Source organism: Anticarsia gemmatalis, chromosome 25 (genome assembly GCF_050436995.1).
Source record: "Anticarsia gemmatalis isolate Benzon Research Colony breed Stoneville strain chromosome 25, ilAntGemm2 primary, whole genome shotgun sequence".
NCBI classification, from domain to species: Eukaryota; Metazoa; Arthropoda; class Insecta; order Lepidoptera; family Erebidae; genus Anticarsia; species Anticarsia gemmatalis.
The window spans coordinates 9,025,361-9,042,616 of record NC_134769.1 but is presented as its reverse complement, the minus strand read 5'-3'; the positions used below and the strand labels follow the sequence as shown (position 1 = coordinate 9,042,616).

The 17,256-nt window shown below is 39.8% G+C and overlaps 3 protein-coding genes across 14 annotated transcripts in view; 1 reads left to right on the top strand and 2 right to left on the bottom strand.

The window, feature by feature from the left end:
• The window catches only part of Pur-alpha (Purine-rich binding protein-alpha), a 43,584-nt gene that overhangs the window by 1,407 nt on the left and 24,921 nt on the right, over positions 1 to 17,256 (top strand). For 9 of the 12 annotated variants that reach the window (XR_012960117.1, XM_076130884.1, XM_076130890.1 and 6 more), the window contains exon 2: positions 15,053 to 15,100. Coding sequence is in view for 11 of the 12 variants with exons in the window: in XM_076130884.1 (XP_075986999.1) it covers positions 15,053 to 15,100 (48 nt within the window). In the remaining variant the exon portion in view is untranslated. Of the gene's footprint in view, positions 1 to 6,449; positions 7,126 to 7,997; positions 9,002 to 15,052; positions 15,101 to 17,256 lie in introns of those variants that run through there. The other 3 variants (XM_076130882.1, XM_076130883.1, XM_076130881.1) reach the window with 2 other exon arrangements.
• LOC142983810 (uncharacterized) lies at positions 7,040 to 9,377 on the bottom strand. The gene is made up of 2 exons (XM_076130895.1): positions 9,007 to 9,377; positions 7,040 to 7,962 (listed from the first exon to the last, which is right to left on the bottom strand). The coding sequence occupies exons 1-2, from the start codon at positions 9,152 to 9,154 to the stop codon at positions 7,121 to 7,123; spliced, it is 990 nt and encodes a 329-aa protein (XP_075987010.1). The 5' UTR covers positions 9,155 to 9,377; the 3' UTR covers positions 7,040 to 7,120.
• On the bottom strand, positions 9,789 to 12,093 carry LOC142983809 (uncharacterized). The gene is made up of 2 exons (XM_076130894.1): positions 11,756 to 12,093; positions 9,789 to 10,711 (listed from the first exon to the last, which is right to left on the bottom strand). Exons 1-2 carry the CDS (start codon positions 11,901 to 11,903, stop codon positions 9,870 to 9,872), a joined length of 990 nt encoding a protein of 329 aa, XP_075987009.1. The 5' UTR covers positions 11,904 to 12,093; the 3' UTR covers positions 9,789 to 9,869.

Genomic DNA, 17,256 nt, shown 5'->3' with positions numbered 1-17,256 from the left:
AACTGACATATGTGAATGTTCACCTCTGCTCTAATAGGAGTCTTATTAGTTCTACTCAACATACTGTGACACCATGATGCTGTTAAATATGCTGTGTTTGACTATACCTATAGGCAGTTCAGTTCTGAGCTCTGTATTGCAGGAATCATGGGGATCGGGTTCCAGCATAGCATATAATGTGTATAATTCTACATAACAGCTATCATGTAGTCACACATCATTTATTCCTCTCAGTAGTGTGAACAAGATTGCCTATTAACTTGCGTACATTGTCCGCACAAGATATCATCAAATTAGATGTTTGATTGTTGTTACAAGATGCTGATAACATCATTATTGATTGTCACAACTGGATAATTTCATTCAGTTTGATGTTTTGATAACACACAACCAACAATTGTCCTATTTTGTTCTCTTCAATCATTCAATCAGCAATGCTGCCATATGCTTCTTGGTTTGTCCTAAATTTTTATCTTAGTTGACGTTGCTACATACTCGAGTAGTCTACTGTCTTGATGAATTCTATTTTGCATACAGGAATGTTCTTTTCTTCCTTTTTTAGAGACATTTGTTATGTATGTTCATCCTGTTATGTTGATTAGGATAGATAGACATTTACTTTTGTGCTGCATTCCAGTTCTTGTTTTTTTGATTATCTATTTTATTGTAAAATGAAATAATATAGCCATCAGGTCAATGGCAATTAACCACTGCTGGCAGCTAATAAAGTGCATTTCAGACATATTTATTGTTAATTGTTGTTATGCAGTTTTGTGCAAAAGCTAGTTATACACAAGCAAGAACTTGTTTACAGCATGTCTTCATACTATTTATGAATCTTTCATAATAAAATGTTCATGTTTAATATTCATACGGAGTGTGCTAACGCAGTATAATGCACTTTTTGTCCGTTCAAAGTGAAAATTGGTTGTTGGTTATGCGTGCGGGGAAACTGAACGGATTTATACTTGAGCGAGTTCATGTTTTGGTTGCGGTATGCATACTTTGCCCAATAACTGCCAATTAGTTCATTTGCTAATGAAATGTAGGTTTTTTTTTGGATCTATTGCATGTTCCTGTTGCACTGAAAAGAAACTGCTGCTTAACATTTAGAAAACTCACAGTTTTCTATCTGAGGACCTGTTTGCTTTGAGTTAATAATTCCTATATTACAGTGACTTTTTGTAATCTATTTTGATAACAATCTTTATTTAAAGGTATTTAGAATATTTATAGCCCTATATCATATAATTTCATGGCATGGCAAATAAATCACAGTTGAAACTTGTACGTTAGTAAAATGCCTGGCCTCTTGGCTTCCATCATATTAGCAATCAATGTCAATGATTGTATATTTAATAATGTCTCATAAAATGAAGATCTTACTTTTTCTGAGGTGTTCAATGCCAGTTGCCAAGGTCCTGGCGATCATTTGAAGCTGTTGCTAGGTATAGGCATTCATATATTGCAGATCAATTAGTATAAAAAAATAGCATTATCCTACCAGACATTGGAGTCCACTTTTTTTCACCCTGCCTTTCTGTGTGCTCTCTCAATGTTGGGAAGTCAGACTGCTGAAGTTTTCCTTTCTACTTGACTCTATCCTCGGCATTGCCTCTTTTACCTTTGGACTATTTCTTTTAGATTATTTATGTCTTGGCTCCAGACTCTAACAATGAATTGATCAGTTTCGCCTCATGGCAAGTTTTGACAGAATACCAACATTTGCGAAAATTCTTCCAGTCGAGTACACTAGCAATGTATAATTTGTCTAGTTATGTTTAAAACGCGACAACAAGCTTATCTCTTTGTTTATGAAAACAAATAAATGTTAAAATGCTAATATGTAAACGCGGTACATGCCTCAAACGCGTTTTAAAATTGGCAAAGAAAGTTTACATTTGGCATTGGCATCATTTCAATTTCCTTTTGACATGAATTTGGGAGGAAAATCTAAATGGATCCAATATTTTTAAGATCGCCATGGAAACGGGATATTGGTCGACTATTTCCTAGGGATTTGCAATAAATTAGGACGCCATTACAATGGCCTGAAAGCAATTAAAGTTGGAGCCTAATTAAAAATATTCAGTCCATTAATGTTCAACTTTCACTGCTTCATTGAGCCTAGAAGGCATATTCCGTATACGATCGGGCGCTATTTCCATCATTATCCCTAGCTGCAAAATCAGATAGCCATTTGCCCCTTGTTCTGCTTAACTCTGCACGAGCTACGTAAATCGTTATCAGTTCGAAAAGTTAAAGCACTTGAAATTCCATATTTTAAGTAGCATTCGAATATGTTGTCTTTGTAACGATATTGGTAATTTCGCATGCATGACAACTTCCCTTCATAGTATCCACCCGCAACGACAGATTGTTTCCTGAAGTTGCGGTAGACCACTGCCCCTGTACAACGCATGTCATACGAATTACATCCATATGGCCAGTTGTGCTAGGTGTAGCGTTGTAGCCAGGTCGAATATCTAGCCCTGTAGGGCGGCGCGCAACCGACACAGGACCTAGTCCGGCCATATCGATCTTAGCCGTGCTAGACGCCAGGAAACATAGACCTGAGCTCCATTGCGCTGTTATTCATGCTGTCAGTCATCTTGTATCATAATACAAACCCAACTAATTAACCTGCACTATTTGTCCGTTTAAACATTTCGACACTTATCCGTTTTTCGCCAATGTTTCGTATATTTCGGCATCGAGTTTTTAATATTCATGTATGTTCAAAGCCGGTTATGGTATGTAATGAGTTGATATTACTGTGTTGCGCGTATTTTTAGAGTTGTGTAGACAAGTTAAACGTCAAAACATAACTGAAGTTGTTTAATAACAACTAGAGACTAGTTCTGAGCGACTTACCTACATCAATAAATTAACATATTAACGATTCATACAGATTCTTTGGTCTGACATTTTTTTGCTTTTTTGTCTGTCGAAATATAGAAAGCGTTATTTGGTAGAACTTGTTAAACACTCGGAAAGGTATTCAATTGGAGCTCAGTGGTGGCGTGCGTGGCGCGACCGGCGCGGCGGTTAGGTGAAATCTATTAGGCCGTCCGAACTTTTTATGTATTATCTAACTAGTAGGTCCACCGGTCACCACACGTAGTAGCAACCAAGCAGAATGAAAATTGCTATAGTACACCAGATGAGCATGCTACGTAGTGGCACAAGAGCACGACATAGAAGGCGCGCAGCGGTGACGCGGTGAGGTGAGCGGTGGTCGTTAGGTCCTGGCTGCGAGCTGCGCCAGTGCCGCCACTCGCGACGTGATTACGTCAGCCGCCTTCAATCAACTTTGATCATTTGTACGAGAGAAGCCTTTGTCTCTGACACGCAGATAAAGCCTTTTTAATTCTCGACGAGGTATTGTAATGTCGCAATTTGTCTGCAAACTTTAAAATTGTTGCGAAACGAGCGCGAAATTGTCTAATTAACGAATGATTGTTTAACAATTCGACGTATTTCAGTGAGCATTTGTATCTGAAGTTTACAACGCTTGTGTCGTTTCGTTTCTTCATTCATTACCAACCGCCTTGTGGTTTTTTTTTAATGAAAAACACAGGTTTCACTTTTTTGCCCGTCTGGCTTGTGTCTGCAACAATATCGTCTGCTGTCAATGACCCGCCTTGAACTAGTTACATAACGACTTCAAGTGTCTCTTTGCACACTCTTATACCTTATTGGTCGCGCTTAGCTTTAGTCACCCTAGCTCGGGCCTCGCACGCCGCCCGAATTATTTAGCCGACTTGAAAAATGGAAGTTATCTTTTTATTAGAGTTTTTATGAGTTAACAATTAATAGTCTGGTGATTTGATAGTTTTTTTTATAGTCGGGGAGTACGGAGCGAGCGGTACGTAAGACAGCGCGTCTGCGTACACGTTTCGGTGGTATCATCCGTCTCATGCGTAAAACTTTGGAACATTGAAAAAATGTAATAATAAATGAGATGTCGAGTGAATGGCTGGTGCGTACAGTACTGTACCGTGCAGTGTACATGCGGTGGCGCGCGGCGTCGCCTCTGCCTCGGTTATTAATATGCAGCACCTGAATGTGACGCGCCCGATATTAATGCGAGCTAATATATTAGAAACAAAGGATAAGATTTGAGATAAAAAATATATTAGCATTTAGCGCTATCGCGGCCGGTTCACTCTCAGTTTTATGATGATGGCCTAGATTTTGGTTTCTCAATTCTTTGTAGCGTATCTAAGTTTAGACGTCATATCACGCTAGAATGTGGGACGAATCTTTATATTTGAGAGAGCGAGTAGGTACATGAGGCGAGCGGGTGCGTACGAGGCAAGGAGCGATAGAGCAGACTTCCTCGTGGCGGGCGAGCGGCGCGCAGGACCAGCACGGCCGCCAGCCGGCAGCCGGCAGCTAGGTCACACGCTGACAAAAGAACGTCCTTGAGACTGTGAGCTTAGGTGCGTGAATTTAACGCGAACTGTGGAATATAACGACACAGTTTTATTGCGCGTCAATTCAATATTCGTTATGAGACCGCTCGCGTAATGAATATCCAATCTAGTCGAATACTAAAACTTCGTAGAGTCCCTGCTAGGTTTCACACTAGATTATTAAATTTACATTTTGCTAATTAGAGTCTAGTAGAGAAACTGTAACTTTACTAAACTTAGTACTTGAATGATTCTTTATGTAACAATGTTCTGCTTCTGGATTTCGTCACAGATCGGAGGAACTGTGCTGTTCCCAGGCGCTCATGTAGTATTAGAATCTAGACTAGAAGAGGATTAAGTATTTCCATAATCCGCTTTTCGTTACATCTGTAGCTTGTACGATATAATTATACAGATACACGTCACAGTTCAGTCGTAGAGTTCAACTGGAAATATCCGGTCACACTCTGGATCTAACCAGTTTTCGGTTAAAAATAATTTTGGATCATAGTTTTTCGTTGGACAGCATAGTAACAAGTAACAATAGGATTTTATTTTCGGCTTCATAAAAGTACGACAGTTTGTAAGCCGGCGAGACGTAGGGGGCTATTCAGTCTTGTATTAGGGAGTCAGAGGTATGAATCTGGTGTATTATGTGATGATCGCTTAGGGGGCGTTATAAAAATAATGTCAAGGATTCTAAAGAACTACATTTTGTAGGTTATTTGAAATAGCTTGAGCTTTTTGTGAGTCAATGTCGCGATTACCTATTATGTTTATTTGTAACATATTTTCGAGTCTTCATTTGCTTAGTTTAAATATAGAAGAGTTCCTTATTTAATGTTTTTGACACACCTGGGTATATTCTTCTCTTATAGTCGTACTGGTGTAGACTTCAAGACTACTAACTTTTTCTGACCAAAATGTAGACCCCAAGTTACTTTTCTACAAAATTTCCCAGCGGTCTACAAGTTAATTAACTTAATACAATTGATTTATAATTTGCAAAGTTGTGTCATATTGCGGGGACAGAGCCCATAGCCTGAGCCTCCATAACCGTCCGTTATCGTAATTACAACGAGTTTATCCAACAAGCGATAACAACCCCTACTTAACATCCAAATGGGTTTTTTTTATGAAGAACTCCTTAAACTTGTAGTACATCAATGACTTGTATGGGACTGGGATTATTTGCTCTTCTTTGATGGATAACGGACCCTTGAATAGTGCGAATAAAAGGACCAACGGATCTCAAGTATGCTGTATCAAAGCTTATTATTTGGAGTCGTCCTGTTTCTTGTGGTGGATTGCCACATGTCTTGATGAATCCTGTTTAAATTATAAATGGGATGTGACTGGACTGGTTTAGATACATTTTGACATTGTGATAGATTGACTCTATCTCCCTGGCGGCCCCTAACGGGTTTTTTTTAACAAAAAGCATAATATCTAGGTAATATGTTCAATAATTAGTTTTGACTAGGAGCAATAGCTAAGCAATAAGCCACAATGGATTATGTTACTCAATATGTTAAGTTCTCTAGTGACGCTCGAAGGCTTATGTTATGCGTGGGTTCACATCGGTCAATGGGCAGTATTCGAACTTTAGACCGTTTCATATCCCCGCAAATTACACATTCAATCTCCAAAGAGGTAATATAGGCGTAAAATCGTATTTTTTGGTGTGATAGAGACTGCAACAGTCGTGGGAAGTACCCAGTAATAAATAAAACGTTTGAGACGATGTTCAAGGACCTCTGTGAATACGAGTCTGCGTCATTTTCATCTCTATTGTAAAGTTTGGTAGTTTGTTCAACGTCTGCGCTTGACGTAACTAGACAAATAATGATTCATTGATGTAGCCGCTCACCGCTGCCCAATGTCCTGTACTTAGTATACCAGCTTTCTTAACCATTCAAGTTAAGAAAAGATACTCTTTTTGTGACAATATAATTTCGATTAAACCTGTTTAGCGCCTTTGTCTTGAATTTGTGACGGTTAATGCTTTATTAGTTATTACACTTTTGCCAGTTGTCATGAAAGGTTTTGCCGTTTCTACTGATTCTTGTAACTGGTATGTGAGCTGGAACAATTCGCACGTAGATACAGTGGTGGTGCTAATCAGTGCACATTTAGCGCTTGCCGCTCGAGTGCAGCTTGGGCAACGTTGTCGCTGCGTGTCGCGCGGTGTCGCTCGGTGTCACCGTGTAAAGGTGGCGGTTCGCGCCGCGACAGAGACAGGCGACCGAGACAGGAGACTGAGACCAGAGACCACGACAAGTGTCTCGGTCTCTTCGGCATGTACTGTAGGTTGAGACTGAGACCGAAGATCGCGACAAGTGTCACAGAGCGACCGCTCAGTTCAAGAGAGTCTGTCGATGAAGTCACTGGTGTTTTGTGTCGTGATGGAAAACCAAGTAATGAAGCTGCTATTGGAGGAAGAAGAAGACGATGATTTGCTCTTATATTATTATTACAAATACAAAACTGAAAGACGATTACCTATTAAGGATTTATATTCCACTAGAGGTGAAGAAGGATCATTTTCGCTATTAGTAAAGAAGCACCTGATGTTTGATGACAATATATTCAGGAAGTATTTTCGGCTGAATAAAACACAGTTTGATTACGTATTAAATTTACTGAAAAAAACAATGCAAGAAAAGGGAAGAATATCAGTAAAAGAAAAATTATCACTAACTTTAAGGTAAGTTTGCCAATTCATCTAAATTATTCTGGTCGATTTCACCGTAATTGTTTAGAAATGGTTCACTCGAAATATTTAGTGATTGGCGAGATGTTAAATCAATCAATCCAGTCTGTGTTTGGTGTTCTGATGCTGCACTTATCGGAGAATATGAATTGTATGATGAATTTGAATTATATGATAACTGGTATGATGAATCAGTATAGGGGCGTTCAGTTTGACCTTCGATATCTCCGATCTCATACTTCGAGACAATATTAAATATTTCCGTTTTTGCCATGGCTCTTGAACGTGCACTCAATTTTCTTAGCATCATTTCAATATGTTTTGTAAATGTCGATATATCATCAACTGGTTCTTGAGATTTTAATGACTCCAGCTGTCTATTTCGGTTTTCCTGTCTGTCCTTCATAAATTTTATGAATTCATCTTCTTTTTGTCTCTTTCTCTTTGTATTTTTGGAGGTTGATTTTTCATAACTGTTATTTAGTGGTATATTAGATCTCTCTTGTGTAGATTTAGAAGTGCCTGGTAACTCCTTTGAAGGAGTGTTATGTACTGACGTGTCTGCGGCTTCGTGAGGAGTATCTTCATGTTCTACTCCTGGGGAGGTATTAGTAACTTCTTCTTCTACACTGGCGGAGCTTTGCTGTTCTTGTTCTACACTGGTGCAGCTTTGCCGTTCTGATGGTGTGTTTTCTAAAAATCTTAAGCGTTCATAAAACTGCCACTTTGAATTTTTAGCTGGTGCTGCAGATCCCGTCGATTGTTTTTGTTTGCGCTTATATCTGTTGTAGGAGTCCCTGATCAGTTTCCATTTTTTACGGCATTCCGAATCTGTAATAAATAATAATATTTTTTTTTATTCCCAGATTCATGGCGACTGGAGAAACATATGCTTCGCTATCATTCGAATATCGTATATCACCTTCTTATATTTCACAAATAGTCAAAGAGGTGTTAAAACATTTAAAGACTGTTTTGGTGCCAATTTTTATGCCTATTCCAAAAGAAAGTGATTTTAGGCTTATATCTGAAGGATTTTGGGACAAATGGCAATTCCCCAATTGCACAGGTGCTATTGATGGGAAGCACGTAAGAATAAGAGCCCCTGAAAATAGTGGGTCGTTGTATTTTAATTATAAGGAGTATTACTCAATTGTTCTTCTGGCTATTGTAGACTATAATTACAAGTTCATTGCAGTAGACGTTGGCTCTTATGGCAAAGAAGGAGATAGTGGAATATTCCAAAAGTCTGCAATGGGAAAACAAATAATGAAAAATGAATTTAATTTTCCGAAACCAAAAAATCTACCGAATTCGAACATAATATTACCCCATTTTTTAGTTGGAGATGAAGCATTTAGTCTTGATACTTTTATGATGAAACCTTACGCTAGAAGAGTTGCAAAAAACGATTTAAGCAAAGAAATATTTAACTACCGCCTTTGTCGTGCGAGACGAGTATCGGAAAACGCGTTCGGTTTGCTGTCTCAGGTGTTTAGAATATTTTACACTCCTATCGGAATAGCGCCAGAAACATGCACAGACATGATCTTAGTTGCCTGTTGCTTGCATAACCTATTAAGAGATGGATTTTTGGAATCTGCTCAAATGCCCGTACATCAATGGAATCGAGAGGAAGAAAATTTGCCTTCAAATTTTGTTACATTACGTGGAACAGGAGGGTTTTCGAACAGCAACGGACTCGATATTAGAGTAAAATTAACCAATTACTTGACGTCACAGCAAGGAGCAGTAGACTGGCAAGAACAACATGTCACACGGCTTGTTTGAACTGATTCCATTCCTTTTCTTCTTAACCTTTTCTTTCTTAATATGTTAATTTTATGCAAAATAAATAAAATAAGAAGAACTCACCTGTTTTATTTATGCTTTCAGCTATGCTTTTCCAAATATTGTCCTTCAAATTTTCGTCTCTGTAGGAGTCTAGTTGTGCATTGTATAGCGGAGGGTGCTGCCTGATAAGTTCAATCAGAGTCTCACAGTCTTCGTCAGAAAAACTCATTTTTAAACATAAACACGTACTTTCACGAGCGCGACCGAGACACTACTGCACCGGAGCAGCGACCGTCTCGCTGTCTCCTGTCGCGCGCCTCTGTCTCCTGTCTCTGTCGCGCTCGCGAACTGATGCTTTATACATTGCCTAGAGTTAAGTAGCGGTCACGGTCTCCGGTCGCGGTCTCCTGTCTCGGTCGCCTGTCTCTGTCGCGGCGCGAACCGCCACCTTAAAGGTGGCGGTTCGCGCCGCGACAGAGACAGGCGACCGAGACAGGAGACTGAGACCAGAGACCACGACAAGTGTCTCGGTCTCTTCGGCATGTACTGTAGGTTGAGACTGAGACCGAAGATCGCGACAAGTGTCACAGAGCGACCGCTCAGTTCAAGAGAGTCTGTCGATGAAGTCACTGGTGTTTTGTGTCGTGATGGAAAACCAAGTAATGAAGCTGCTATTGGAGGAAGAAGAAGACGATGATTTGCTCTTATATTATTATTACAAATACAAAACTGAAAGACGATTACCTATTAAGGATTTATATTCCACTAGAGGTGAAGAAGGATCATTTTCGCTATTAGTAAAGAAGCACCTGATGTTTGATGACAATATATTCAGGAAGTATTTTCGGCTGAATAAAACACAGTTTGATTACGTATTAAATTTACTGAAAAAAACAATGCAAGAAAAGGGAAGAATATCAGTAAAAGAAAAATTATCACTAACTTTAAGGTAAGTTTGCCAATTCATCTAAATTATTCTGGTCGATTTCACCGTAATTGTTTAGAAATGGTTCACTCGAAATATTTAGTGATTGGCGAGATGTTAAATCAATCAATCCAGTCTGTGTTTGGTGTTCTGATGCTGCACTTATCGGAGAATATGAATTGTATGATGAATTTGAATTATATGATAACTGGTATGATGAATCAGTATAGGGGCGTTCAGTTTGACCTTCGATATCTCCGATCTCATACTTCGAGACAATATTAAATATTTCCGTTTTTGCCATGGCTCTTGAACGTGCACTCAATTTTCTTAGCATCATTTCAATATGTTTTGTAAATGTCGATATATCATCAACTGGTTCTTGAGATTTTAATGACTCCAGCTGTCTATTTCGGTTTTCCTGTCTGTCCTTCATAAATTTTATGAATTCATCTTCTTTTTGTCTCTTTCTCTTTGTATTTTTGGAGGTTGATTTTTCATAACTGTTATTTAGTGGTATATTAGATCTCTCTTGTGTAGATTTAGAAGTGCCTGGTAACTCCTTTGAAGGAGTGTTATGTACTGACGTGTCTGCGGCTTCGTGAGGAGTATCTTCATGTTCTACTCCTGGGGAGGTATTAGTAACTTCTTCTTCTACACTGGCGGAGCTTTGCTGTTCTTGTTCTACACTGGTGCAGCTTTGCCGTTCTGATGGTGTGTTTTCTAAAAATCTTAAGCGTTCATAAAACTGCCACTTTGAATTTTTAGCTGGTGCTGCAGATCCCGTCGATTGTTTTTGTTTGCGCTTATATCTGTTGTAGGAGTCCCTGATCAGTTTCCATTTTTTACGGCATTCCGAATCTGTAATAAATAATAATATTTTTTTTTATTCCCAGATTCATGGCGACTGGAGAAACATATGCTTCGCTATCATTCGAATATCGTATATCACCTTCTTATATTTCACAAATAGTCAAAGAGGTGTTAAAACATTTAAAGACTGTTTTGGTGCCAATTTTTATGCCTATTCCAAAAGAAAGTGATTTTAGGCTTATATCTGAAGGATTTTGGGACAAATGGCAATTCCCCAATTGCACAGGTGCTATTGATGGGAAGCACGTAAGAATAAGAGCCCCTGAAAATAGTGGGTCGTTGTATTTTAATTATAAGGAGTATTACTCAATTGTTCTTCTGGCTATTGTAGACTATAATTACAAGTTCATTGCAGTAGACGTTGGCTCTTATGGCAAAGAAGGAGATAGTGGAATATTCCAAAAGTCTGCAATGGGAAAACAAATAATGAAAAATGAATTTAATTTTCCGAAACCAAAAAATCTACCGAATTCGAACATAATATTACCCCATTTTTTAGTTGGAGATGAAGCATTTAGTCTTGATACTTTTATGATGAAACCTTACGCTAGAAGAGTTGCAAAAAACGATTTAAGCAAAGAAATATTTAACTACCGCCTTTGTCGTGCGAGACGAGTATCGGAAAACGCGTTCGGTTTGCTGTCTCAGGTGTTTAGAATATTTTACACTCCTATCGGAATAGCGCCAGAAACATGCACAGACATGATCTTAGTTGCCTGTTGCTTGCATAACCTATTAAGAGATGGATTTTTGGAATCTGCTCAAATGCCCGTACATCAATGGAATCGAGAGGAAGAAAATTTGCCTTCAAATTTTGTTACATTACGTGGAACAGGAGGGTTTTCGAACAGCAACGGACTCGATATTAGAGTAAAATTAACCAATTACTTGACGTCACAGCAAGGAGCAGTAGACTGGCAAGAACAACATGTCACACGGCTTGTTTGAACTGATTCCATTCCTTTTCTTCTTAACCTTTTCTTTCTTAATATGTTAATTTTATGCAAAATAAATAAAATAAGAAGAACTCACCTGTTTTATTTATGCTTTCAGCTATGCTTTTCCAAATATTGTCCTTCAAATTTTCGTCTCTGTAGGAGTCTAGTTGTGCATTGTATAGCGGAGGGTGCTGCCTGATAAGTTCAATCAGAGTCTCACAGTCTTCGTCAGAAAAACTCATTTTTAAACATAAACACGTACTTTCACGAGCGCGACCGAGACACTACTGCACCGGAGCAGCGACCGTCTCGCTGTCTCCTGTCGCGCGCCTCTGTCTCCTGTCTCTGTCGCGCTCGCGAACTGATGCTTTATACATTGCCTAGAGTTAAGTAGCGGTCACGGTCTCCGGTCGCGGTCTCCTGTCTCGGTCGCCTGTCTCTGTCGCGGCGCGAACCGCCACCTTAACACTAGCCGCGTGCGCGTGCGCCGCGACCTCTGCCGAGCCGCGTCGCGCCGTGCCTGGTGTGCCTCGTGTGTCTGCTCGCCTGTGACTCTGCGCGCACATACAACACTACACTTTACATATTTACTTAGTACTTGCAGCTAACTGTCCAAAATGTCAATGGTTATTGCGACACTGATTGCGTTATCGCACACTAGTCGCTAAACTGCGGTCTAAATGCTAGTGCTCGCTGTTCACGAGGTGCCTGGCTTTAATTCTAGGTCACACAAAGTGTCGTTGGGTTTTGCGATAGGAAGTAATCAGTAACAGTGCTTAGTAAATGCTTAGCCTAAAGAGTCACTTATTACATGAGACTGAAATTATATCTGGCGAAAATCGTCTGGTTATTGTTTTGCCTCTATGCAGTGATATTATAGCAAATAGTGAAGTCGTTGAACCCGGTGGATGTAATGCTTTATCTGGCAGCTTCCCGGGGCGCTCCGCAGACGCGGCGACTGATCATTTGTCAATCTTCAGCCGGGACTAAAACTATATGACATCTCGTTACGTCACCTGTCATGTCGGACACTTTGTGACGCGAATATAAATGATAAGAGGACGGCGGGATGTATAGCGGTATTGCGCAGATAATCGAGTGTGGATACAAGGAGCCTCTGTCTCCGTGCTGCCGGGACGCGCCGAGGACCTCCCCGCGACCGACCAGCCGATACACCCACCATGTCATTTACTGATGTATTGAGAAATTAATGTGGCGGTACGATTTGCATACTCGCTTAGGGCGAAATAAATTAAAATAATTTATGCACGATCGAGGCATACATGTGCGACAGAAATTCATACGACACAAGAAGGATAAAGTTTTTACAGTACACGCCATGTTATGAATTTATTAAGATTCCATGACATCGGATGAATACATTTGGCGGAATATTGATAAGAGTTTGGTACTTTTAAATGTTGTAGCTGAAGATATGATCAGGTTTATTGATTGCCTCGACGTAATGCTTGGCATTGGCTCCGTCATTATTAGTACTTTTTAGGAGTGCACGCTTCTATTTGGCCACTTCCTTATACAATTATTTCCATAATCTATGGCTTTTTATAGACTAGTCTTGTCTTTCCATTGTATTTCATGGCATACATAGGTAATAAGCGTATCGATAGAGAGAGCTAGAAAAATGCAAAAGCAAGTCATAATTCCCAGTGGAATTAGCATTGTAGAGCACAAGGAAGTTCTAATGACTATGAAAATGAGAAAAAATACCGTCTCGTTATCGCTGTGCGTCCAAACCATTATTTATATTACTATGTTCGTTCATAGATTTCTTTGTTCTCGGAGCGATTCGCGGAAACAGGCGTTGTTGTCGCGACATCGAGCACCAAATTAATCAGCACGCTGTTGTCTGGCCGTGAGCTGTTCTTTTGTCTCTTCCACGTGTGCCATCCATCGACCCACACTCCTCTCCACGTTCAATACTCACGGTATATCCGCTTAACGGATTACGTAGCCCTTAGTTACATTTTAGTTCTAATTCAGAGCATGTGTAACGATCCTACAGACGATCGACATCATAAACTTTTTCTACTACAAAGGTTTTAATACTAAACGCGATCACTGAGCCGTCATTATGTTATACAATATTTTTACGTCATCCAAATGCTATTTGCGCGCAACGGTAAGTAATAAGTACCCGCCTACAGGGCCAATAGGATTACGGCACGCATCAGGAGGTACATTACTATGCAAACTTAGCGCTGCACTCCAAAGGATGTTACCGACTACACCTGCAATTATTATATCGGCTAATGGGGCGCAGTCGGAATAATTAAATGCATCGTGCGTTGCGTGCAACTTGCCCAACTGCAGCAGCGGTAATTGTTGCTTGAATTTATTAGCCGAACACGCCGCCCTAGTTTCCCGACCTCTCCTGCCGTAGCTCGCCTCGCTCGCCTCGCTCACCTCACTCGCCTCACTCGACTGCCACTGAAACAAACTAATTGCTAGTTTAGGGAATTTTCTTGATTGTACACCATTGTGTTAGGAAATGCTTCGCACTTGTCTACTTGATATCGATCGCCGATGAAACTGCAAATACTGCGCTCTACACTATCCTGTCAGTTGGCAAACATCGTGTCGATTCCTTTGTTTCGTAGTCATTAAAGAGCGATCGTATTTCTGTATTTATATTAGATCCTTTTGTAGGAATTGTAAAAGTTATTGTTGTCTATTTCATTCGTTAGGATTGTTTGAATTCTTCTTTACTTGAGTGAGAAATGTCAGAGTTGTATATTTTGCTAGGTAGTGTGTGTAAAAGTAGCGTGAGCCCCGGCACGGTGCACAAAGCGCAGTCTCTACTGCGCAGGCACGAATTTGTGACACGGGGATGGACCTATATAGTTTATAATGTTGACGCGTATGCAGCATTCAAATATGCCATTTGAAAGGATTTTATAAGAACTGAATTTACGCTTAACCTTTCCGCTATTCACATTTATTTCAGCATCTATTATAGGTAGACTGTGATGCAAATATGTGTTTGGTTGAATGGTTGTTAAATCAAATGCATTCTTCACACGATGACAAATCCGATGTTATAATGAATCATTAAAATATGCATTATTTATATTTGCAGTCACTCACACAGTTCCCACACATAACATATTATTAATATGTTGTAATGTATATAATTCGCCAATAAAGAAGTTGAAACCCAGCAGCGTTTAATTTATTCGACCCTATGGTAATGCAATGATTGTAATCGCGTCGGGAGGTCATCAGCTAGACGGCCAAGGTGAAAGACTGCCGAATTATGTCTAGCACCAAACCTGTTCTATATCGCCTTGAACATATTCTGTATTAGATGTAAATGGTGAATTTATAAATAAATACGTTGTTCTGTGTATAATTGATGCTTGGTGTGTTACAGAATATCATGGTCAAGGAATGGACGCGGGCGGGAACAATTTTGACTCCGGTAAGTTGAATTTTCTATCTTTTATTATATTGTAAGGCAACTCCCGCACTAAGAATCAATATTTTGTTGCGGGTATGCAAATTACAATATTTGTTCTGTGTGGAAATCTAATTCACGACCCTTGAGATAACGGTCGTCACCTAAGCCAACGCGTCATGGATGTCGACCAATGGTTCTGTTTTGTCAATATGTCTCTATTTTTACTAACATATGTTATTATTCTTTGGTTAAACTACAAGGAAACTAGTATCTAACCGTGAGTAGGTCGGTCATATTTGACCCAATCGACATCATTTTTCAGTTACATAAAAAGTTTATTTTGGTATTTGTCACTCAATATGTCATTAATCTATCGGTTAGGGATAGCCCTACCAGTTTTTTGTTGCTTAGGTTTTCTTATTGGTTATAAGGATTTGGAAATTGGCCTTATTAAAAAAATATGTTAGATCAGGTCAAAGTCTTAATGCGCTTGAATTAGGTAAATACCTACTTGATGATATCGTCTTGTTATAGAATTAATCAGAGGAAAGATACCTAATAAATTTGTATGTTATGCTTTAAAGATTTTTATCATAGCCTATCGAAAACATGATTCACAGAGGTATTTCATTGATAATCATCATCATTATCATACACGGCTCAATTCTATTGTTGAGTATAGGCCTCTCTTTGACTGTCAGGCTCCCTGATGTTCCCATGTCATCCAGGCATTCTTTTTTTCTTTAAAGACAACTCCCGCTCTAAAAAATACTTTGTCTTGCGGGGACTTTAACAAACATACAAACAACGTACACAATGTACAACCAGACCCGAAACAAAAGTAGATCGCAATTAACTGTTCCGTGTGGAAATCGAACCCACGACCTCCCGACGCATTAGTAGTGACAAAGATCACCTTAACCACTGCGCCACGTAAACCATCATTCATGACAGGCATTGATACTAAATATAATACTTTGAGCCTCAGATATATACACAATAAACAGCAGATACTCTACATATACATACAACTAGTTAAACAACATATTTAGACAAAGGTAGCTCCCATATTAGCACAGCTGTAAAGTCCGGGGCGCTACGGGGAATTTCAGGCTGTTCGCAGTAAACAGCTCTGATACTAGCCCGGGCTTTCACGGAACTCAACAGCTATACCATATTGAAATAAACTTGTGTACTTGTAGGTATGTAGTTTATTTTTTAATATTATTAATTTTCATGGAGAAGGGACAGTATATACATACATATATGAAATCACAGCTGTTTCTCATTGCAGAAGACAAAGACTACAGGACGTCTCTAGGTTCGATCCCTACAAACTTCTTTTGCTTCATTCACATCCATACGTCTTGTACAGGCATAGGTAAAAATGATTGAAATAAAATATTTTTTATTAACCACTCACATTCCAATTTTTGAAAAGCTATGCTAAGCTAATATGTTATAATTTTCTATTTATAATAATATTTCTGTCGACTACCACTAGGCTGAGCCTGTCTCAGAAGAGAGTATTAGTCACAGCAAAGTTGGGTTTAAATTAAATTGTCTCGTGAAAAATTTGAACAATTCTGATCAAGTGATTACCACGGGCACTGAAGCGAAACTGATATCTGATAGATTACACAAATATTTGTTTAATGTGGGAATCTAACGGCGAATGCAGGAAATTCTCTTTTTTGCTCAATGCTTTCTGCGGCTACGATACACGTGAAATTGACAAAGAAAAGTTGTGGGGTGGTTCAACAGTAGTCTGTAAGTGCTTGTTCACGTTGGAACTCGCGGGCGCGGTGGCGGGCGCGGTCGCGGGGACGTGGCGATTTGTGTTCACGTTGGCCGCCAGGCGGGCGTTTGGCTCAAACTGGCTCAAACTGGTTGATCTTACTTGACATCGCGCCCGCCACCGCTAGCTCGACGTGAACACACACGAACATCTTCACTTGTTTGATATAGGCGCGAGCGCGCCACGCGGGCCGCGCGCGACGCCGCTAGCTCGCCCGCGACTTAGACCGCGCGAACGGTTTGTACGTGAACACTTCGGTACATCGCCATATGTTTGATATTTCGCGACCGCGCCCGCCACCGCGCCCGCGAGTCAACGTGAATGAGCACTAACCCGCAGCGGTATCGCGACCATACCACCCGTCATCTGTAGAGTATGA

Coding starts and splice junctions, on each gene's coding strand:
- LOC142983809 (XM_076130894.1), bottom strand. CDS start 11,903: ATGAGTTTTTCTGACGAAGACTGTGAGACTCTGATTGAACTTATCAGG. Junction 10,712..11,755: donor TGAAAGCATAAATAAAACAG/GTGAGTTCTTCT, acceptor TATTTATTACAG/ATTCGGAATGCCGTAAAAAA.
- LOC142983810 (XM_076130895.1), bottom strand. CDS start 9,154: ATGAGTTTTTCTGACGAAGACTGTGAGACTCTGATTGAACTTATCAGG. Junction 7,963..9,006: donor TGAAAGCATAAATAAAACAG/GTGAGTTCTTCT, acceptor TATTTATTACAG/ATTCGGAATGCCGTAAAAAA.